Source organism: Thunnus thynnus, chromosome 8 (genome assembly GCF_963924715.1).
Source record: "Thunnus thynnus chromosome 8, fThuThy2.1, whole genome shotgun sequence".
Lineage (NCBI taxonomy): Eukaryota > Metazoa > Chordata > Actinopteri > Scombriformes > Scombridae > Thunnus > Thunnus thynnus.
Window position 1 is genome coordinate 31,805,587 of NC_089524.1, and position 24,107 is coordinate 31,829,693.

At 38.3% G+C, this 24,107-nt stretch overlaps 2 protein-coding genes across 3 annotated transcripts in view; one reads left to right on the forward strand and one right to left on the reverse strand.

The window, feature by feature from the left end:
• The window catches only part of nlgn1 (neuroligin 1), a 355,494-nt gene extending 338,766 nt beyond the window's left edge, over positions 1-16,728 (reverse strand). For both annotated transcript variants that reach the window (XM_067597948.1, XM_067597947.1), the window contains exon 1: positions 15,720-16,728. The gene's annotated coding sequence lies outside the window, so the exon portion shown is untranslated. The remainder of the gene's footprint in view (positions 1-15,719) is intronic.
• Positions 16,729-17,200: 472 nt separating this feature from the next.
• On the forward strand, positions 17,201-23,829 carry LOC137188326 (uncharacterized). Its single transcript, XM_067597946.1, has 6 exons — positions 17,201-17,904; positions 19,483-19,615; positions 20,841-21,058; positions 21,167-22,246; positions 22,350-22,518; positions 23,189-23,829. Exons 3-6 carry the CDS (start codon positions 20,848-20,850, stop codon positions 23,313-23,315), a joined length of 1,587 nt encoding a protein of 528 aa, XP_067454047.1. The 5' UTR covers positions 17,201-17,904; positions 19,483-19,615; positions 20,841-20,847; the 3' UTR covers positions 23,316-23,829.
• Positions 23,830-24,107: the final 278 nt, after the last annotated feature.

Genomic DNA, 24,107 nt, shown 5'->3' on the forward strand with positions numbered 1-24,107 from the left:
GCGGTGCGGCAACTACAGTTAATTCAAAATGTGGCTGCATGCATTCTCAACGGAAGTAAAAAGTAAAAAGCTCTAAATGGCCTTGCACGTCAGTATATAAAAGACATGCTAATTAGATACAAACCAGCAAGAACTCTCAGGTCCACAAGCACTGGTCTTTTATATTCTGTACTGATTCTTGTGTAACTGCACTAACACCTGTTGATGCATATTTATCGTCTGCATTTGCACTTCTATGATTGTGTTGCTATTGTCACTTTATGTAAAGCACATTGTGTCGCCCTGTGTATGAAATGTGCTTTATCAATAAAGTTTGACTTGACATGAAAGCAGTTTGTGGAGGATCACTAGAAGACAACACCAGAGAGAGCAAAGATATTTTACAAAAATAAAAATATTTTAAATTCAAACAAGACAGCACTCAGTCGATACACACAGAACCTCAAACTGTGCAATCCTTGATATTTACTATGGTTTTAACAATATTTAATGTTCAGAAATGTTTAAACTGTGTAAACTCACCAGCCCCCATTCGATCTCGGCAGGGGACCTTTGCTATATGTCATCTCCCTCTCTTCCCATGGTTCCTGTCTGTCTATCAAATAAAAGGCAAATATAGGAAACATACTAAAAAATAAAATAAAATACAAAATAAAACAAATAAAAAATCCTGGATCCACACCAAAAACTAATCAATATTGGACCATGACTTTAATTTCCACTAAATTTAATTGAAAATTTTCGAGTTTTCAGAAATACATAAAAACAAAAACAGGGTCAAAAACATTAAGCCCTTGGTGAAAGTGATAAATATTAACTTCCAAATAACAAAAGCCAATAGTTTTAACTGTAAAAAATGATCTATCCTTTCTATTAGTGCTGTGTGTTTTCTGTGCTGCTTGTGGACTGTTAGCTGTCAGTCTCGAGGCCGCCTGCTCGTGGAGGAGGCTGGCTGACTGTTGTTCAGGCTGATGACCGGGGAACGTAGCCTGTGTTCTGGCCTGTCAGTCTAGATCAGTGTGCTGTGTGCCCTCGGCTCCTATGAACAGAGTTAAACTCCAGCACAGAGCCTCCAGCACTTCACACACATATCCCCCACACACACACCCACACAAAGACAAACACACACATGATAGCCTAGGGAGCAAGAAGGTATATGAGTACTGAGAGGATGTCAGCTCACGTTTCCCCCTGTCCTGCTCCTCATCCTCTCTTCACTGTCTTCTCATCCTCCACTTCTCCCTTTTACTTTCCTCCTTCTGCAGGAAAGTTTGCACATGCTCAATTTACTCTGGTAAAATCATAGTTTAGTAATAAAAATGAGACCCAAACATCCACAATACAAGCTTATATAACTGGCGGTGACAGACGCACTAGACTGGACATCTATCTAGTACACACACACACACACACACACACACACCTGCTTTAAAATGTGGTGGTTACATCAATAGGAGCAGCCCAATAACCTCACACGAAGGATGAGTGCATTAAGCGCCAATCTGCCTGCACTATACTCAGTTCCATCATCTCGGCTGAGCAGGATTTATGTGTGGATATTTTCTCTCAGTCACACAGTTGGTCAGTGGGCGTCCATACTAAGCAGGCTGATGCCGTGAGTACCGTAGCATGAATAAAGTGGAGAGCGACCAGTGTGATCCATGTGGGTGGTGGAAGAGCCGAGTTTTCCCTTCTCTGTTTGGTTCACCTGGCAGACATTTTGTGCCTGGTTGCCTGGAGGGTCAATGGGGAAGTGGTGGGTTGGCGTGAAACCGGCTTTCCTCGCCACCACACTGGCTCAGTGCAAGATGGATCCCTTCAGGACAGGGGCACAGGCAAGTACAGAGCTGCCTCCAGAAAGCACACACACAGTTAAGTGTCAACACAACACGCCTATAAATGTACTCTCTGAAGTAGATATATATATATATATATACGCATAACTTTTTCTCAACCCTTTATATTCTGACTCCTGTCAATCCAATTCACTTTGTTTCCTCTCTAAATCGCCCAACACCTACACCTGGTTACACTTCAAGTCTGCTTCGAAGACATAATTAGTAGGTTAGTCCGAGGAACATATCTGAAGTCCTGTCTCAACTAAGGAGACTAGAAGGTATAGTGAAGGTATAGTGTACGTTCTAAATTGCCTCTCTAAGGACTTTCACTCTTTTTTTTAAGTGCCCAGAAATAGGCTTAGGTTGTCCCTTTTCAAAACCAGAGTTAGCCAGGTTTGAATGCTTAGTCAATTTGTCCAGCAGACATCAAAAATATCTAAATAGATTAGAGTTTGACCCTTAAAGTCTGTTGTTTGTACTTAAACAAAAGAGCAGAGTCATACATTGCTAAAAAAAACATTTTTTTTGGCAATGTATGTCTCAAAAAGGATCAAGGAATAGTGACCCTTATCTGAAAAAGTCACATCTAACCTGACATAAACCAGAAATATAATCTAGAGATCGAGAGTGCTACATTATATGGCAAGATACGGTTTAAGGTGATTTTTCTAAAACAGACATGGTCTTATTGGCATTGCAGGCAGGAGTTTCAGTCTGGTTGTAGTTACTTTTCAAAGTTCCAAAATAATAATACCTGACTGTGAAATCTTCAAAGTCCATTTAGGTTGTGTGTCATGTTTTTTTTGTATGTTGTTCTGTTTTCCACTACTGTTCTTCTGTGAATATCCAGATCCAATAGTGGCACCATACATGTGCACAAATGTACTTAAAAGCAAAAAATCAAAACTTGATGTCCTTTCACTTATAGATGGTGCTGAATGTAGATGACCATAATTAAGTGGCCATGAGTTTGACATACTTAAAACTTGCTCAATTCATTGATGTACAAAATCCTACACAAAAGGTCAAAAAAATCATGCCCCCCACCAGCTAAACAGCATGACTTGCTATTCCTGTGTTTTGTGATGCAGATACAGATTGGATTTAGAACACACCGAATTTTAAATTATTTTCTATTATTTATAACAAACTAAAGGACTGTGCAGCCTTGGTGGAGGTACTGTATGCACTCTGAGTGCATCATAGATGGGATACAGTTAGCTATGCAGCATGGAAATAACATGATTGGTGTTTTTTTCCCCCAGTTAGCAGCCTATAGAATGTTGAAGCAACAGCAAATCTCTGTCACCTGTGCATCAAACAAACTGAAAAACTACATAGTCAGATGTTTTGTTGTGTTTTGTTTTTTTATTCTTCATCAGGTATGACAGTTTGTGATGCAGTATGGGCTCAAAATATCAAAACTTCAACAATAATCTTGATGATTAAAATGAAAACGTGGCTCTCCAGCCATGTAAACATACACACACACATATACAGTCACACTCTCCAGCCATGTAACATTAACAGCCCTATCAGGCTGCCAGCTCGGTCTGTTCTGTTCAGCTCCATCCTCAGGTGAGCTTTCAGCTGACACGAATGTGTGAGAGGATTCAGAGCCTTTAAAAGCAACACCCTCAGGGACAGACACAAGAACAGAAGAGGAGGGATGAAGTCATCTTCTCCTTGCATATTAAGCAACCTGGCTGCCAATGAAATGAAAATGCACAAAGTCAGTGCTGGTGACCTTACCATATTTACCATATAAGAATCCTGAGGTAGTGTCTGAAGTGTCCTGTGCTCCTAAGGGTTTGGTGGTGAGTCATTTTTTCAAACTGTGTACTGTGCAGCATGTAAACTGGACAAAGTATCCAATCATTCTATTCAGCACTCATGTAAATATTTCTATGGGAACTCTTGATCAGATTGATGACATTTGGAAGGAAAAAAGTGACCCATGTAACCGCAGCCAGTGATTAATGGCTTCACCACAGCACTATACTCGCTGTGCTCAGTCATCTCAGCATGACAGCCAAATGCTCTCATAACCCAATAACAAGATAAGGGCTGCTGCAGAATAAGTCAATCATAAACACATTGAAATTAAAGGTCATTTAGTAGTCAGTGTAACACTGTGTCCCTCTGAAACACAGCTTTCTGCTGTTTTATAGATAATCAGTTACACTTGTTGGCCCCTATTCATATCTGGTCATCTACTAAGCCAGACAAGTTGGAAGTTGAGTTGACATCACACACACTTTTTTGTGATTTCTTCTATATGTGCTAACTGATGTCATTGCTTCATTGAGCCAACACAACTGACATCACACATCTTCATCTGAGACAGGAACTACTCTCAAGAGGTCGCTTTTCATGAAAACAAAAACATAGGTTGTTTAAAGTGTTTGAAGAAGTAATTAATGATGTCAGTTTTCTTGATGTACTTAATAACTCATCCACCTCCTCAACCTCTGACACCTGTGACCTCCTGACACACTTTGGCAAAAATATGAATTAATGTGCATTTCCATCCACTACCATTATGAGAATATTAGGAATTGGTTCATCAAGATAAACAGTTGGTGACGCTAATTAAACAATTGCAGAAGAAGAGGACACAAGACGTCATCATTAAAATAGCACCAGTAACACCTCAAATGGTGAAAATAAATACAGAAATGTGATGGAAATATGACATTTCAATTTGTTTTATAGATTCATTTGAGGAACGTAACAGTCTCCTCATTGCTCCATGCAGATCTGATTTTGTCTCTTCAGTTGAAGCCTGAGTGGCATTTAAGTCACATGCTTCATTTCATACACTGCACTTCATCACATTTTGCTTTATTGATACATCAACGCTTCCACCCCAGCCGATTGTAAAAACTTGTTTTTTTTTTTAAACAGGTGGCTGTAAATGCACCTAAGACATGTTTTGGCAAATCATGTAATATGAAGTAATTCTAAGGTAGAGCTATGCTGTACAATTCCTCTATTCACAGAAATTAATGTAATTAATTTAATGTACTTCATTGTTTTCATGCTAATCTGTGATTAGCCAAGACATGTAAAATGACGCTCCAAGGGAGGGTGTCCTCCCTAACCAATCAACAACCAGAATGCAATATTGACATTGCATTGGTCCAATGACAGTTTTTAGATTTCATCTTCAATTCTCTCCCACTGTAAGGCAGAGTAGCAGCAGTAGATAACTCCTTGCGTTAGCCAACACAACAGTTAGCTTGTTGTAGCAGCCCTGAAGGACTCTTAATACATTCATAGAAGGACTGGTAAGGACTGTTGTTAAGCTAACAGGAGAATGGAGAGAGAAGCAACCGAAGAAACAACCAGGAGAGTTAGCTTGTTTGTCATTGTTGCTAATGATATCAGACTGGTTAACCAACAGCCACAAATGGACGTCATGACATGGATACTTCATCTTCATGACAGAAAGAAGAAGACGTCAGATAACAGCAACAGTCAGCTTCTCTCTCTCTGTGTCTTTGGTCGCTAATTTCATCTCTGATCAGCTTTGTAGACTATATTTTGTATGTTGTGCATATAGATCAGAGTGTGTAAGTCATGTATTTGATACATGCATTAATACTTACTGATGTGAACCTACACTTTTAGATCTGTGAATGTTTTTCGTGTTCAGTCTTTCTAGTATTCAGCACTGATCTGAACCTGTATCACATTATAAACTTTGTGGTACTTCATATATTTCTGTATACTAAGAAAATACACAACAACACATGTTGTCATGATAGAACAATACTATAAATTTGAATTTCACTTTGTTTGTAAAATGACACATTCAGAACCACTCCACAGCTAAAATGAGCACATCTTTGTTTAGAAACAATATGTACATACATACATACATATATACATGCATACATACATACATACATACATATCAAATGACATATCACATTATGCTTTTTTTTTTTCTTTTTTTAGGCCTATATTATGGTTTCCTGACTGTAACACTGTTTTCCATCCAATTGTAATGTTAAGCATGGGCTGATAGTTTTGTGTAAAATTACACTTTATTTCATGCATGACGTACGCAAATCCATGCTGAGCCCTGCTCAGCTCATTCAGCTATGTTCACTTAGCAAACTAAGCAAGAAAGAGAGATTCCCATTATTCTATATAGACCTTTCTGTCAGGAGCCATTTACAAGGCAGACACTGTAGCAAGTGGTTTGAAGAGCAGTCAAGTGAATGTTGTGCTGCTACCTGCTATGACTCAGTGCTGTATGACTTACAGTGAAAACTATGGTATGGTGTGATATTTAACCTGAATATGATGTAATGACATGAAATGTTTCCATGATCCATTTCATGTTCATGGTGTTAATTCACTGGATACTAGGGCTGCTAACTAACGATTACTTTCATTATCAATTAATCAATTAGTTATTTGGTCCAAAATTTTTTTTCCCTAAGCCCAAGGTGACGCCCTTAAATGTCTTGTTTTGTCCCGACCAACAGTCCAGAACTCAAAGATATTCAGTTTACTGTCGTAGAGGACTAAAGAAACCGGAAAACATTTGCATTTGAGAAGCTGGAACCAGAGAATTTTGGCAATTTCAATTTAATAGTTAGCAAGTAATCAATTAATCAACTAATCATTGCAGTGCTACTGGATACATAAACTCTCCATTTACACCAACATCAAGACAATTCTCATTAAATACAACAAGACTGAGAGACTAAAGTCAAATTTACACCTGTAGTTTGGATCTTAAGGGGAAATCAGGTGACTAACAGCACCAGCGTCATGTTGCACTTCACTGAAGTTTTGGTGATCATTTATACTCTCTGGTGTCATGAGGAGTTTATGAAGAAATAACTAATTCTGACAATTACTGGTCAAGACTGCAACTCAACTGCAGTCTCAAACGGATCCACACAATTACGTGGAGATTCACAAATATATTTCCTTTTAAAAATGCTAAGTTGACGTACAAATTTTGATATATCAGTGGTAAATTAGAGGCACAGATACAGATTAACAGATACAAATCACTCTGCATTTATTTATGCATTGTGTTTTATGAGTTAAGTAACTTGACATGTTTGTGAATACTAATGAGACCGTTTTAATCCTATAAAAAAGCAATACTTTACTTTCTTTGTAATATTACAGGGGGGTAGTTACTGTGTGGTCACTGTGTTTCACAGTATCAGTATCTTTTTTTTTTTCATAGTGTATAACATCATACATAATTTCTGTCTGCGTATTGCAACAATTCAATAAATGCTCAAGTTCTTTTGTGGTGTAGGGATCACGCACCTTTTGTGGGACATTTAGATTAAATTCGGCTATCAGAAATAATTAATCATTATCGCAGAAAAGGTAAAAACCTTCCAGGACACTCTGTTCCTTAAACTCCCCACCTCCTCCCCCTCATTTCTTCCTTTGCTGTCCTTGTGGATTACAGCATGCAGATAAGACTAACCGATGATTACACATCCGCAGCACAAAAGTGGCCATACACAGAGCAGATGACAAGTCTGCAGTCACCAGAAGCCTCAACAAGTGTGGGTCCTCCCCAGATACCATGTTATTCTGTGCAATAGGCAAAGTCCTCCCACCCTTAAAATAACCCTGTCTAGGGCTCTGAGGTGTTGCACTGCTGAATTGGATTCTCGAAACAAAGACTTGTTTGTGGCAGCCACCTGACATAAACAAGGTTCCCACACTGAAGTGGTACAAAATAGCATTCTATCTTTTCTGCTGCTTGCTGTGTTTCTTATCACCTCTGCCTGTCATCGCTGATAACATGCAGGTATCAGTGCACCCTGTGGTCTACTTTATTTGAGCAGGAGCAGCTTCCTCCCTGTCCTCCATCTCTCAATTCTTTATTTGGATGTTCCTCTTGGCGGAAATGTGATTGCCCTGTTACATCATAACTCTGATATCTATGTACATCACCACTTCAAGTGACTTGCTTTTCTTCGAACATTTTGACATGACTTGTGTTTTTAAAAAAAGGATATTTAATTACAAGAATGCAAGTTGTTTGTTTTATTCTAATTCAATGCAATTAAACATTCTGATAATTAAAAGCAGCAGCATGAGCAGAGCAGTACAGCCCAGGCGCTGCCAAAAATGTTGGAGCACAATATTAGCATGACTATCAAAGCAGGAGAATAGCTTTAGTTTGTTACTTAAGGGATTGTTTCTGCTTTTGTTGCTATTGTTCACAGGCTCCTCACAGTACAAAGCATCTAAATGCCAATAGGAGGGTTTCCTAGCTGTCATAAACAGAGAGGCCAAATAAAGTGTGATTTGCATAAATGGATGGGCTTGGTGTGTATGTATCTATATGGTCCACTCCACAGATGCAAACCTCTTGTCTTATTCAAAAGGGTCACGTCATTAGAATTACATATTTTCCCACAAAGGTTTGGGTTTTAGGCTGGGTTTTGATGTACAAGACTGTTTTCATGGGGAGCTATTTTCTACTAATGGTGAAATTAATTTGCATCTTTCCTGATTTGCACCCTGTAACACAAATGCTATGAAATGCCAGCAATATCTGTGATATGTGCATCATGATTGATTGATTTAAGTGGCCTGCACCAAATGGCACCTGACAGCAACATACACCAACAGCTACCAAAATGATTGCATGGCAAATCACACAGTTCAGCAAACTATAATATACAGTTCCTCTCATTCAACAAGAAAACGTGCAGAAGATTCAGTATACATGACAAGTGTCCCATTATCAAGCATATAGTGTAATCTGTCTTAGCTGCCACACATTTTCTATAAATCTCACCAAAATGAAAATCTCCTCATTGAAAAGCCAACTCAACAACCTACCTTTCAACAACCAAGACAAATTAGGATTCTTTAAGAGAATTTTATCGAATAGTGGACCGTTATTCATGAAATATGCCTTCATATCTGCCTACTTCATGAATAAAGATGCCAAACCTATAATGCACTTCAACTGAGATTCAAATTAATCAAAGTGGAAGATCAGAATCTTCATCAACTACAACTTTCCTATCAATGGATCTCTTCATTTATAAATATGAATTACTGAGTGAACACCAGTATGGATTTAGGGAAAATAGAACTACTACCTATGCAGTAATGGAGATGACAGAAGACATAACGAAGGCAGTTGAAAATGATGTGTGTTCTATTGGTATTTATATTGACCTAGAGAAGGCTGTAGATCACAGCCAATCATTGAGAAAAATGGAAGTATGGGATAATAAGTATAGATTACTATTGGCTGAAGAGTTACTTGGAAAATAGACAGCAATATGTGCAAATTAATGTCACTGTAAGAATTTAGAAAGGTCGCCTGTTGAGTAGTGATCTGTGATTGGTCCAAAATTTTATAATAATGTTATTTGCAATGTTACTGAATTGTGAAAATTTGTCAATTTTGCAGATGACACAAATCTGTTTTGCTCTGGCAAAATTTTAAAGGAACTTTTGTATGCTATTGAAAGGGAGCTGGAAATCCTCAAAACTTGGTTTGATGTTAATAAATTGTCTCTCAAAATTAAGAAAACTAAATTTATGGCTTTTGGAAGTCAAAAAGAAATTGACAGGGATATTGAATTAAAAATCTGTGATGTTGAAATTGAAAGAGTTTTTGAAACAAAATTCCTAGGGGTTGTAAATGATCATAAATTAACATGGAAACAACATATTGACTATATTAAAAGGAAATATTTCAAAGTCAACAGCAATCCTATATAAATCTAGGGATATATTAAATTATAAGGTCTTGTGTATAATTTAATGCTTACTTATACTTCCTTGCATATCTTACTGTGTGGAACTGTTGGTATCAACCTTTAAAACAACTATAAGTGCAACAGTCTTAATACCAGAATGAGCCATACATATTATTATTAGTAAGGCTGCTTACTATGATCACACCAATCCACTGTTTATAAAATCCCATGCTATGAAATTTAATGATTTGGTATATTATAAAATAATGCAAATAATGTTCAGAGCTAAAACAAAGTCACTCCCAGACTCTGTACAAAGGTTTTGTACAGAGTCAATGCAGGAGAGCAAGTATGATTTGAGAGATGTTTGTAAGTTTACCATACAAAAAACTAAAAAAGGGATTAAAATTGTTGAGGTTAAATTATGGAACAATGCTAATGTATATTAAGGAATGTGTAACTGCCTTTTGGTTTTAAAAAGAATGCTTTATATAGCCATTTTTGAGGGTTACAAGTGTGAATGATTTTTTATTTAATTTTGTTTTTTTTATTTCTGGAGGGTAGCTTAAATTGATAAGAAAGCAGGATAGGCATAAGCATTATGCTTCTGCCTGTGCCTTTTCACTCAAAAAAATACTACTACTACCACAACTACAACAACAACAACAACAACAACAACAACACCTGACAAATACCAACAGCTGGAAACACTGATTGAAAGGAAATGAAGTGGCCAGTACCACAGTATGATGGCAGACATACAGTATACATATCCATTACATAATATTATATAATCCTGTCACTGGTCCATTTAATGTTGTTTTATCACCACTGGGGTTACAGTGTGGGCTAAATGGCACTCCGAAAAACTGGCATGGCCATTTTCAAAGGGGTCCCTTGATCTCTCACCTCAAGATATCTGAATGAAAATGGGTTCTATGGGTACCAACGAGTCTCCCCTTTACAGACATGCCCACTTTATGCTAATCCATTGCAGTTTTGGACAAAAACCATGCAGTTTTTTGCATGCAGTATAAATGTGTTATTTTCACCTATTTGAAGATTTCTGCATACTGAGGTCCCTAACAGTCTTGAAATTGCATAAATTTGGTATGGTTAGAAAGCTGAGACTCTTGTGAATTCAATGAGCCCAATTGTATTCATGTGTGATGATGTTAGTCCCCAAAGTAGCCATTTCATTGTAGTGAGAAAAATGACCTCACTGTATAAAATGACCTATTGTGACCTCTAAGATAATCACAGCCTCATGAAACTTTACAACCACAAACTAGAAACCTCGGGCATTCAGATGATGTATGGATTCCCTAGGTATATTGACAATAAGGGGTTTCTGAGTGATTTCCAGAACAGAAGTGCTTGCCATCCAATTGCCGAAAAATGCAATTCTTGATTCCAAATGTCCAAGTTTTTGATATCAAATCACAGCATTTTTTCTATGGTGTTCCTCCACATCTTGGTGTATAAATGTGATATTTTAGAAGGGGTTTTGACCATTTTTATCAATTCTTGAGTGGTCAGAAATGGTTAAATTTGGCACAAAATCTGTCAACAACAAGCATAACAAATGGTATCAACCTAAAAACTGCTGCAACAACGTATAAGAGATAATTGAGCATGGCAATGACCATCATATACTCAATCATAATGTTCTAAGCCCTTAGACACTTTAAACTTACAAAATTTGAATAGGCACCTAACCAAAACAATATTTGTTACAGATTTATGACTAGAAAAGCACACAGTGAGTTGCATCTCAAATTAATCTTCAGGTTCTCAGCTTTCAGATGATGTATACCACTTTTATGTGGTATATACTGTTGACCTGCTATCTCCCCCTAAAGATCCCCTGTCCCCCACTAAAAAAGACAAAAATGGTTCTGTGGTAGGAGGAGGGGAGTGGAAGAGATTAAACACAATTATTGGCCAAATACCATAACTATTTTATGCTATTGGTTATCAATTATAATTTCTCTCTTTTAATCCATTCAGAACTGGATCTGTTTTCAATTTCCAACTCTGACAGAAGTCAACAAGTCGCAAGTCAACAGTCCATCCAGTGAATACAGAAGCAAGAAGCAGAAACAAAGTGGAAAACTGAGCCACTTTCTTCTCAAATAAAGTACAGATTAGATGGATGAAACTGCTTGTACCCTCTCTGTATCCATGTCAATACCTAATTTATTTTCTGCTGTCTCAGTACAGAAAGATGCATATTTAAATACTGTAATTGTTTCCTCATTGCCATGATTACAGTGTAACTAACTTAACAAAATATGGTACATTCATCAGTGTTTCTACACCATTGGTTCAATACTCCTCAAGCTCCACTTAACCCTTAAAAATATGTTTTCAGGACCAGGGATCAAACTAGCAACCTTCTGCTTATTAGTTAGTCACCAACTAAACTAAAGACAAGCAACAATCCAATCTAAAACCTTCACACTGACACATTTATGTCCATTCCATCAAGTCCTCATATCTAAAAAAGAAAAAAAAAACAAACATTATTTGTTGATGATGATTGCCAAAAATGACTCATATGAGTCCTGACTCCTGTATGCCAGCTCAGTTGTTAAGGTAGGTTAAGGTTAGGGAAAGATCATCTTCATGGTTAAAATAAACCAAGTTTGACTGAGATGATGCCCAAACCACAGTCTCCGATGCTGCTATTATCCGGAGAAGACAGTCATTCACACAACTGCAACAGGTTGAAATATCACGAAGATGTAAACATAGGTTGTTCTAAATGTTTAAACAAATGCCTGGTGACAACAATCTTGTCTTTGAGGAAACTGTTGCCAAAGTGTATGTCAAGGATATAGTTGAACTTTTTAGTCACCTTGTATAAACATATAGGCTAACACAGTACTGGTATGTCAACAATGTACTCTTTAAATATAAATTGTACAAGTCATCTATGCTTGCTTAAAAATGTGTATAGGTTTAAAATGAAAGAGATAAAATCACCACATATTCAAACCTCCTACTCCCCATAGCTGTTAGTCCTTAAGGTAACTTGCTAGTAGAGATTAACCAAATGGGGTCACACTTTTTAATTAAAATTTGTCATTGGTCAAACAGGTTTCCCCAAAGCTCATTTTGAAATTAAACTACTATGTCTAAACACTTTCTAAAAATCTACAAAAAGTGACCTACTACAGTTTTAAAGTGACTGTATCTCATTTCAGTAGCTGCTCTTTCCAAGTCCAAATTTCAAGACCGAGTATGTCATAAAGTGTAAATGCCCCATTCCAAAGGCTCCACCAAATGCAGCTGGAGACTTAAATTCTGAGGGTAAAAGTAGCAAATCATTCAGGACCCCATGCACTGTAACACACCCACTTTACCACTTTGTCAGCTATTCAATGGCTACTTCTTGATCGTAAACTCTGTAAGAACTCTGGATTTTCTTACTTAACAAAATGACGAGGACCACCTGAATGCACCGTTAGTCTTAGTCTCAAGGCTCGGCCGTGACATTAGAGAGGCACAAGTTCAGCCCACTGTCCCTCAGTCTTCTGAAGGCTACACCTCGGAAGGCCATGTCCTTGGAAGAAGGCAGCCGCTCAAGTGGGACAACCTTGTCATGCATACTGTAAAGCTGTCAGACTTGCAGACTGGGATTTGTTAAATTTTGTTAAATTGCTTAGCTTTAATGTAAACAAATAGCTGCTGTCAGCCATGAATGGTACAAAGGACACAACATGTAAAAAGCTTTTATGACCTGGGAGAAAGTTGAATTACCAATTGTATCAAGCTGTGATAGAGTATAGCCAATCGGTCATTTGTATAAAAAGTTGGGATCTTTACACAATACAGGTAATAGTAAGCTACCATTGCATGTAACCTTACAAAGCCTTAACTGCTATTTCACCGGCCAGTTTTAAGTGCAATACGTCTAAAACAAAACAGGTAAGTGAAGTAACCACTTCCACAGACACAACAGGACCACAGCATGAGTCAACAAGGAATCTATAATTTACGAACTAGCTCCCTCCTATGTACGGAAATGGTAGATGAGTGAGGAGTAGAGAGGAGAGGAGAGGAGAGCAGAGGATAGCTGAGGAGGAGAGGATAGCTGAGGAGAGGAGAGGAGAGGAGAGGGGAGGAGAGGAGAGGAGGTAAACCAGCAGAACAATACGTAAGGGGAGAAAAGACTGAGACAGCGGTGAGCAGTGAGTAGATGTTTTCCTTGAGGGCTGAGCTATGTAGATCAGAGCCCCTGGGACCGAGTGGTGTGAACTGCTGGAGCCTGCACCCCCCCCCCCCCCCCCCACCTCCCCCTCCGTAAACAGCATGGAGGCAGCCTCCACCGCCATGTGATGAGAACACAATATCGCAGTGAGAAACAGAGGGGAGGAAAAAAAAAAAAAAAATCAAGAAACTTCATTAAAAGGTCATAGGCAGATTGTGAATTGTGTTCTTGCAACATGAACTCATGGCTTTCACACTTCATTGGGATCTGTTTGTTGGATGCATTTAACATTTTGAGACATTAGTATAGCTTATAGTTGTGCTTCATATATTACACAGATGTCACATGTAACACAGTCATTGGAAATGACTTCACATGCCTCACAGTGGAAGTTGGCATTTGAATAACTGTTTTACTCCTGGTGATTCATGAAATAAAGAAGTCCATGTATGCATCTGAGTCAAAGTGCCCTTTTGTCTGTGGTAGGTCTGCTTTTATACAGTTGAATTGTAGAGAACAAGGTGATTCAAGGGGGCCATAAGATGCCACCATTACACACACACTGAGAGATGGGGAGGGGTTGTCCTATGTAGTCCAGGAGACTCAGAATCCCTAGCATCAGTCCTGACTATATTTTGGGAAATCTGAACATATAAGATCACATTGACATTCTGAGCTGCTGTCCTGCCTGACAGCAGCCTCAATAAAACAAAAAATATGCATGATCACTCAGGCTTGATTAGGATCATCTGCAAGGCAATTTTATTTTTCATTTTTTATGCCCACATAGCTCCAGTCATGACTAACATCTCTGTAGAGAGCAAAGCAAATCTGAGCTTCTTCTCACTCAAACCAAGCCTGGTCCTGGCTGAACCTATAGGTATGAGGACTGATAGGTTAATGTCATTAAAGGCTTTATCTACCACGAAGCGTCCGAACACTCTTTCTACATCATTTTTGGTGTGACAAGTCCTTGGAGCGCACACACACACAAATACCGCATTCATCCAGTTTTATATGGTGATGGTGCCCCCGCAGCGGCCGACAGGCGCAAGTTTCCTCCTCCTCCTGGATCGTTGAGAGGATAGAGAGACTCCATTCACCATACACACACACACACACACACACACACACACACACACACACACACACACACACACACCGCTCTTCTCAATCCCCCTCCATCCTGACCCTCAGCAATCAGCCTGAGAGGAGGTTTGCGCTCATTTGAGTAACAAGAGGGAATCAGCATGATTATTTGTAAAATCCAGATTCCAGCATCAACATCCAAGTGTATTAATAACTACTGACTCACTTAACGTGATAAAGGATAAAGAAACTCATTAACAGGGGATCATGCTGAGCAGTTACAGTTTAAGATAGAAGAATTACAGACAGGCACATACGCGCACACACACACAAACAGACAGTCTGCAAGTGGTAAACGATGTTTCATAAATTTCTACAGCAGGCTTAGCCTGGGAACAAATTCACCAATCTCTCATCAGAACCAGAGCGTTCGTTTCTAACCCGGCTGTTTTGCGCAGCTTGCTGGGTGAGGGTGCGCAGCTCCGTGCGTCCATGCGCTTGGAACAGAGTGAGAGAGCCCAAAGTGGCAGACAGAAGCAGAAGAAATGCTGCTTTATGCTGTGCACGGGGACGTTTCCAACAGCCCCTCAAATGCACAGTTCCTCTCATCACTCACCCCTTCCATTAACGAGAAATAACGTCATGTGGAGAGAAAAAACAGCATTCATTATCTCAACACCCACTTGAACTTGTCCTCCACCACCATCTCTACATAATTCTGCCGAGTAAATCATGAACTAAGAAAATCAGCCCACTGCATCGCAGACGCTTGATTTGACCGGCAAAGTGTCAAAGCCACACAACAGAATTTCTATCTGTCTGATGGAGCTTGCAAACATAGTCTGAATGTGTATTTACCGTTAAGGAAGGATCCCATCCGCTGCTTTTTTCCACCTCAGACAATATTCCTCTGTGCGTTATGTCCCGTTAGGATAAGGTGCATTCCTTGTAAAAGCCACATAGCCCCCCAAAAAACCCGACGCTCAAGCGTTGGAAATGAGCCTGGGAAATAAGACTGGCGCACTTTTCACTCCAGAGGGTAGAAACTCAGAATAAATGCGGTCCAACATTTACACACGCGCGGAAAACAAATTAAGGAAACCCTTTTAGTCCAAAAACAAGTCTGCTGTTAATCCAAAATGTTTTTTATTCACAACTATAATAAGAATTATATATTCTCCTAGACAGAAAAGACCCTTACGCTCCGGGTCTTCTGAGGCGCACCGGTCTACATGTTAATGACGGTGATGCTGGAGAAAAAGAAACAAGAGTGGGATTTTTCCCCCCATCGTCCGCTCCTCACGATTCAGGCTGCACTTGCTGATAAAACACCGTCCTCTCTCTCTGCTCTCTCCTCCTCTCCCCCCTCCTCCTCCTCCTCCTCCTCTCCTCCAGCCCTCAGTCTCTCTCGGCAGCTTTCATGGAGCAGAGACGCGCCTAGCGGCCTTGGAGGGAACTCCACAGCCACATGAGTCCATCCCATCCCGCCCCCACCACAGCCTGCTTTTAAAGATACATGGGAATGTGAGTTATTTTTTAATCCATGCGTGCTTTTAGGGCTGAAATGACGGACCATGCATGATAAATTATATTGCTCATAGTTTAATTAAAAATTATCAGAAAAAAAGATCGGTTGTTCTTTTTTCTTTTTTCTTTTTTTAAAAAAAAGAAAAGACAAAAGAGCTATACAAACATACATAGGACAATCTGACAACATTCCAAAATGAAATATGAAGAGAAATTAATGAGAAGTTATTTTCAAAATATAAAGAAGATAATAGTTTTTCTGGGGAAAAACCCTAAATATGCATGACAGGGGTTTATAATTTGTAAAAAAACAAAAAAACAAAAAAAAAAAACCACAGATAGGGATGAGAAAAAGTTAAAATATATATATATATAAAAAACTTTGTATACTAAACATTTGTTTGGTCTATAAAGTGTCATAAAATGCCCATCACAATTTTCTAAAGTCCATATTGCTTGTTTTGTCCAAACAACATTCTGGAAGATTGTAAAGAGTATTTCAAATGAGACAAAGAAAAGCAGCAAATTCTTGCAAAGGAGAAACTGGAACTATATATTGTTTGGCATATTTGCTTGAAAAATTACTGGAACAATTAATATACACTGTAAAAAATGACTGTGAAATTTACATAAAAACTATGTAAAATCCCTACAGAAAAGTATTGTAAACTCAAAAACATATATTTTTTGTTTAAAGTACAGTGAATTTTTGGAAACTATTAAACAGAATGTTTTTGTTATATTTACAACAACAATATGTGATTACAATCAAATTTATTTGTTAAAACTACAAATATTGGTAACAAAAACAGAGAAATACTGTAATACTCATAACAAAACAATTTAGTTAATTTCACATGCAAATATTGTAAAAACTATAGTTTTAGTCAGTTGTTTTAAAAAATACAAATATATGTAAGTCACTTTACAAGTTTATGCTGTAATTTTAACATGATTGATAAAATGATGCAAATTGACGTAGGCCTATTTAAAATGTTTTCACAAAAAAGTTTTATTGTGAACCTGAGAGGTTACCTATCTATTTAAATATAAAAAATATACAATTTTAATAACATTGCATTTATAATTTAGGCTATTTGTAGCATATTGTAGAGTGTGTGTATAAGACATTCAAATTATTGATATATGCAAAGTAACACTGTTCAGTCCTAATCCTTGTATGCTTTATGTTTCTTTTAGTCTTTATCATTATCATTTTCACAGGCTAAACAACCTAACAGTGCCACCTCTAACCACTTGTACTTTTACTCTCTCATTGTGCACTGAGTCCTCCTAATTTTGAAATTTAAAAGTGCGCAGCTGAAGTTCGTCTCTGATTGGATAATGACGTGAGGGCGGGAGAAGCGCGAACCATTAGCCGTTAGCGTCACTAAGGAGCCAGTGTGCAGTCTGCAGAGCAGAGAACGGAGCAGAAATCTTCGGACCACTTCATTTTAAAAGATTTTAGGACAAATCTACAAGTTTTTTGGAGGGTCTGTGGCTGTTCAATTGGAAGGTAAGCTTCATATTTAGGCTACTCTTTTTTCGAGACCAGACGAAAATGTGTGCTGAAAGCTAGCTAGCTAGCACCAGTCCATATTTAAGACCAGTAACGTTAGCTCAATGTGTGATAACTTAATTCAGCTGAAAAGCACAGGCAAACATTTGAAATCCTAAAAATGATCACCTGCGTCTTTTGTAAAAGCAAATTTGTTACATTAAGAGGCTATGTACTGCATTGCAGAGTACATAGGAATGAGCCTCATTGTCTTTTCAAATGTGCTGGCGCCAACTGTAGTCAAACATTTACCACTTACTCAGCTTTCAAGGGCCATTTTTATCGTGTGCACAATGCACCTGCACCGCAAGCTGCTCCTAAAGCTGTTGTTGCGGATTTAAAATGCGCAGTTTCATTATGTGCCCGCAATTTACACACGGTGAAAGAGCTAGTGTCTCACTTAAATGATCATTTTGGAGAGGGCAGGTCTGTGTCATGTCCAGTAAGTGGTTGTAAGCATGTGTTTACAAAAAAGTCATCATTTACTTCTCACATGTGTAGGAAGCATAAAGCATGCTCCCCTGATGGTATTGATGACATGTACAAGGAAACTCGCCTTCAGCCCCCAAATGTCATTGCCAGTACAGATGATTCAGAAAGCACACATGAAGCCATGCCAACAGCTAGTGCAGCCAGTGATATGCCAGAGAATGATAGTCAGTCTTATCTCAGAAACATGTGTCTCTTTTACCTTAAACTGCAAGGACAGCTGCTTATTCCTGCCTCTACTATACAGACTATTGTTGAGGAGATGCAAAATGTGCACGAGTTAGGTCAAGCCTACACAATAACTAAAGTAAGTTCTTTATTAAAAAATGATATGAGCCTATCAGATGAAGCAGTCACTAAAATATGTGACTGCATTAAAGAGTCAGATTTGTTCTCTGCCTGTCATCAGGGACAATTAAGAACAACATACACCAGAAATCAGACATTCACAAAAATGTTTAAGTACACGGAACCCCAAAAAGTGCTATTGGGAATGGATGAAAACATGACACAAAAATTTGCGTACTACATACCAGTGGCAGAAACTCTGAAGAGCTTTTTGCACTCCCAGTTATGGAGGAATGCACAGCCACAACAGTTTGGAGATCCTGATGTAGAGGTTTTTACGGATTTATATGATGGAAAAATTTTCAAATGTCACCAGTTCTTTAATGAAAACCCTGAAAGCCTCAAACTGATTTTGTATCAAGATTCATTTGAAATTGTGAATCCCCTGGGTTCTGCTAAAAAGACACACAAAGTTCTTGCAGTTTATCTTTCATTAGCAAATTTACCCATTCATTTGCGTTCAAATACTGATAATATGTTTTTAGTCTTGTTGTGTGTTGAGAATGACTTAAAGCGTTTTGGAATAGCCAAAGTTTTCTCAGAGTTGTTGGCAGATCTGAAATCCTTGGAGACAGATGGAATAAATGTAGATGGAAAAACAGTAAAAGGGGGTCTCTACTGCATTGCTGGGGATAACCTTGGTTCTCATTGCATAGGTGGGTTTACAGAGAACTTCAGCCGCTCTCAATATTTTTGCAGGTACTGTGACATCACGAGAAGTGAGTTTGAGGCTGATCCAAATGCCTGTGGTCCTCCACGCACCCCAGAGACGTATGACACAGCTGTTGCTGATCTCCAGGCTGAAAACATCCAAGACGTCAGAGGAATAAAGGTAAACTCTATCTTTAATACCCTTGAGTCTTTTCACGTATCCCAACCTGGTCTCCCGCCTTGTTTAGGTCATGACCTCTTTGAAGGAGTCTTGTCATATGATCTAGCACTGTACTTGAAGAACATTATAAAAATGAAAAAATGGTTCACATACTCACTCTTAAACAGGCGCATCAAACAGTTTAAGTACAAAGGATCTGAAGCACTCACAAAGCCATGTGCTGTCAAACCTGACGGAGCCAAGTTATCAGGGCAAGCCATTCAAAACTGGAACCTTCTGAGATTGCTACCAGTTTTGATTGGTGACAAAGTGCAAAATCATGAGGATGAAGTATGGCAGTTAGCTCTCCAGCTAAAAGACATTGTGGATCTTATTTGTGCTCAGAACATTTCCTTGTCCCAGATAGCATATCTTGACATTTTGATCCAAGAATATTTGGAGTTGAGAAAGATGATGTTTCCTGAAATTCAACTCAAACCCAAGCACCACTATTTGCGCCATTATTCAGCACTGTCGTTGAAATTTGGTCCATTGAGGAGATTATGGACGCTTAGGTTTGAAAGTAAACACAGTTATTTTAAAAGATGTGCCAGACACTTGAAAAACTTCAAAAATATTTGTCAAACATTGTCAGAGCGTCATCAGATGTATCAGGCATATCTTTTAGCTGGGCAAGAATGCAGTAAACTACTGCAAGTGAAGGACAGCTGTGCGTTTTATCCCAACCTCTACAGTGACGCTATTAAACATGCAGTCAGGGAGTTAGCCTTTTCAGAAAGCAATACCACAGTTGCCACAGATATTCAGTACAAGGGCACTGCATATAAAAAAGGACAGTTTCTTGTGTACAGAAATGATGAGTATATGGAGTTTGGTGAACTTCTACTCATCTTGATTCAAAATGACACATCTGTGTATGTTTTGATGGATATCCACAAAGGCATCTTCCTCTCAGAATACCATCTGTATTCTGTGACAAAGGACAGTCTTGGGTTACAATGTATCAACATTAATGACCTGCCTGATTTCTATCCTTTGGTATCATATATTCTTAATGGATTCCAAGTCATTCCACTAAAACACAGTATTGTGGCAAAATAAAGTCCAATTAAAGCTGTTAATTGGACTGTTAGTTTGACATTAATATAAGTGTTACCTGATGCATGTCCCTGTTCTGTTAAGTGTATGTACTGTATATTTTTTCTGTTCTGCATTTCTTCTTCAGTGTAAATATGAGTGACTCAGGGCGAACCTTCCTAGATGTCGCCATCATGGAAGCCCTACCAGAACTTCAAGTAGTAAACAAAAACATCCTGGAAGAGCACTTGCAGTCCATTGGAGTCGAGACGTATGATGATCTACGCTTCGTAACGGAGGCTGATTTGATGACAGTATTAAGACCTGTACAAGCCAGAAAGCTTCTTTCTGTTTGGAAACAGAAATGTAAGTAAAAACACCACAACACACAGCTATTCAACAGCAAAAGCAGACATGGACATTGTGTAATATTGTACAATGTGAATCATAATCTTATTTTTTTGTCATTTAAAGACCAAACTCCCGAGAACAGCTCACTATCATCTGTGGAAGCCTCACCTACCCAACTGCTGTCATCGCTCTCTGTTTCACCCCAAAGTTCATCGTCAACCTCCTCCAGCAGCCTAGGACTTGACACACAGTGGGAAGACAACTTTGAAATTCCATGGAGTAAATTTCCTGAGGAAGTGATGGATTCTTTGGAGAGGGGAAAAAGGCCAGGCCCAAAACTGAGGAGGCAAATGGTCCGGATTGTTGTGACTGAGATGATGGAAAAATGCCCCCATGTAGGTAAAAAGCATTCAACTGATGTTGCAAAGCAAATGGTGGCAAAATATCCCAATTCTCTGCAAGATGTAATAGAGGGCGATATTGTTGGAACAGGCTACCATTCCCTTGTAAAACAGCTGCAAAACAGAATCGAAAATGTGAGGCGCACTTCAACACCCAAAATAAGAAAAAGAAAACATCAGGCTGATGACTCAGACCACACAGATGAGATCCCATTAGAAGAGAGAGCAGCAATGCAGGACACTTACGGATGCATTAAATGGAATGTGAAATTTCTGCCCCGTGAAGAAACTCAAGAGAGCCAGCACCAAAAGAAGGAAAAACTCAAGGAGATGTTCCAACAATCTGATGCCAATCCAGAGGAGGTAAAATGTCTAATGAAGTCCACTTTTTACACACAGCGTCAACATGTCAACCAGGGAAAAAGTATCAAAAGCCTTCGAGAGGAGTGGCCATTTTGGTTTGACGAACTTGGCATGTCGGTCCACTTCAAGGAACTCACTGGGATTGACCTCAAAGAGACATTCACGCGAAATTTGGATTTGAAGGGAAAAAGGCTTCTCAACTACATGACCACAGTTTATGTCACCAAGAGTAATAAGTTCCTTCAGACTTATGCAAGGCTTCAGAGGATGCGGGGACAGCAGAGTGGCTGCTCAGATGATGTGAAAGAGATGGTCCTGCTTCTGCTCAGCTACTTTGATGAGAAGGAGGAGTCCATGTTCTTCCATGTAGAAGATACCTGTCTGGCAGAAGAGGTCCAACTGGAGCAAGTGCCTCTGACACCTGCTGTTATTGTCTGTGGTAAGTCTGTTTCATATCTCTTTTTTTTAATTGCACTGTTTATAGAATCTGTCATGTGAGTGCAGCGCTTATTAATATAACCTGTTAAATAATTTGTTCATAGGACAGTCCTGCTATTCCTCAACAAGGTACATGCTGAGTCTGGATCGGAACCTCATCAACACAAACATCTCCTCCTTCATTTCTGCATTGTGCCTCATGTTCGGGAGCTACTTCTGTTTCAACATCCATTATCCATCTGAGCTGGCTTCAACTCTGGAGTTTCTTCAAAGGTGAGTAAACATGGCATGGCATTTCTCAGACCTGTACTTTAATTAAGCCTAAAATGGCTAAGCTACACAAAAACTGCCTTAATAGTTCCTAGGGCCAAAAACTGCCCCATTGAAACCCATTAAAACCACTATTTTTGATCCCACGTTTATCTTGACAAAAACTAATGCATTCCTTTATGTTAAGATTTCGGTTTGGACCACAGGCTTTCAATTTGTAGTTTTTATATTTGTCCATCAGGTGGCACCACTTTTACCCATTCAAAGCATGCCGCAAAGTTTCACACTTTTTATTGTTTTCTGGAAGAAAAGTGTGTGTGCTATTGATGTCGGATAATGTTGTGTATGTGTACTCACTAAATGCATTTAATGGAAATTATTTAGTTTTTTTTGTATAAAAACAGCATTATGTAGAGTTATGTAAACATACTGGCATTGAAAGGGTTAAAAAGCTAAAAATATAATTAATATTTGATATGTATATTTCAGACTCTAAAAGAGTGACATGTTTAAAGTAGAAAAAAATATCAAAATATACTATTTTTATAGCAGTTCATGGGAACAAGCCACGTTTTGGCTTTAAAAACATCCACGAAGTAAATAAGTTAAGAACACATGAAGTTTTTTTTTTTAACTGATCAATTAAAATGCTTAATATGCTTTTATTCTACAGGTGTTTTTTCTCGATAAACCCAGAAAAAGGAACTAAGGTGGAGAATAAAAACTCGAAGCGTCGTCTCAATCTGAACCCTCGAGTCCTCACCCTGATCCAGGACCTCTCCGATCACGAGTGGCGTTAAGCCTAAATATGGACTCCTTCTGTGCACTCTGACTGTTTGTTTGAGAAGAGGTACTGTTACTTTTCGCTTTGTTCAATCCACAATGTGTATTATGGTAATTAAGGCACAACGTAATTTTTGTTATTTTGCAAAAATACCTTAACAAACGTGCATTCTTATTTTGAGGGGGTACGCCTCTCCACAGATCTGACCTGTAACTTGGCCTGTTGGCATCACGTGATTGTCTCCATGGAGATAGATAAGTTTTATGCCATACTGTGGAACATTCAGAATGTAAACAAAATTTTGATTGAATTGGGTTGTTGTTGTGTGCCTGACACTTAAACTTTGTTTGTTAAAGTTTGTTAAAAATGTCCAGATTTAAAGAGGCTAATCTTCTGGAGTATCTCAACTTGGATTCAGTCATAGTTCAAGAACCATTATATGTAGCTTCTTTGCATGTTGTATCTGTTGAAAAAAATGCATCCAGTTGTTTACAACTATTATTGCTGTTAAATAAATTTCCCAAAAGTGATATTTTTCTCTCGTCTTTTCTCAAGATGTATTTTTGCAGGTTTATACGTAAATTTTACATTATAACTTGATTATTAAAACATAAAAACACAGCATATTTTGAAGAGATTTTATATATAATATACAGAACCATTCCATTTAAAATGCAGAGTTTTACTGTTGTTCTACCGGTTTAAATTAGTTTTTGTTTGATATTTCCCTGTTAATTTTATCATTTATTGATGCACAATTAGCAGTTATTACATGTAAAAAATACAGGAAATGGTCTATTTATATACA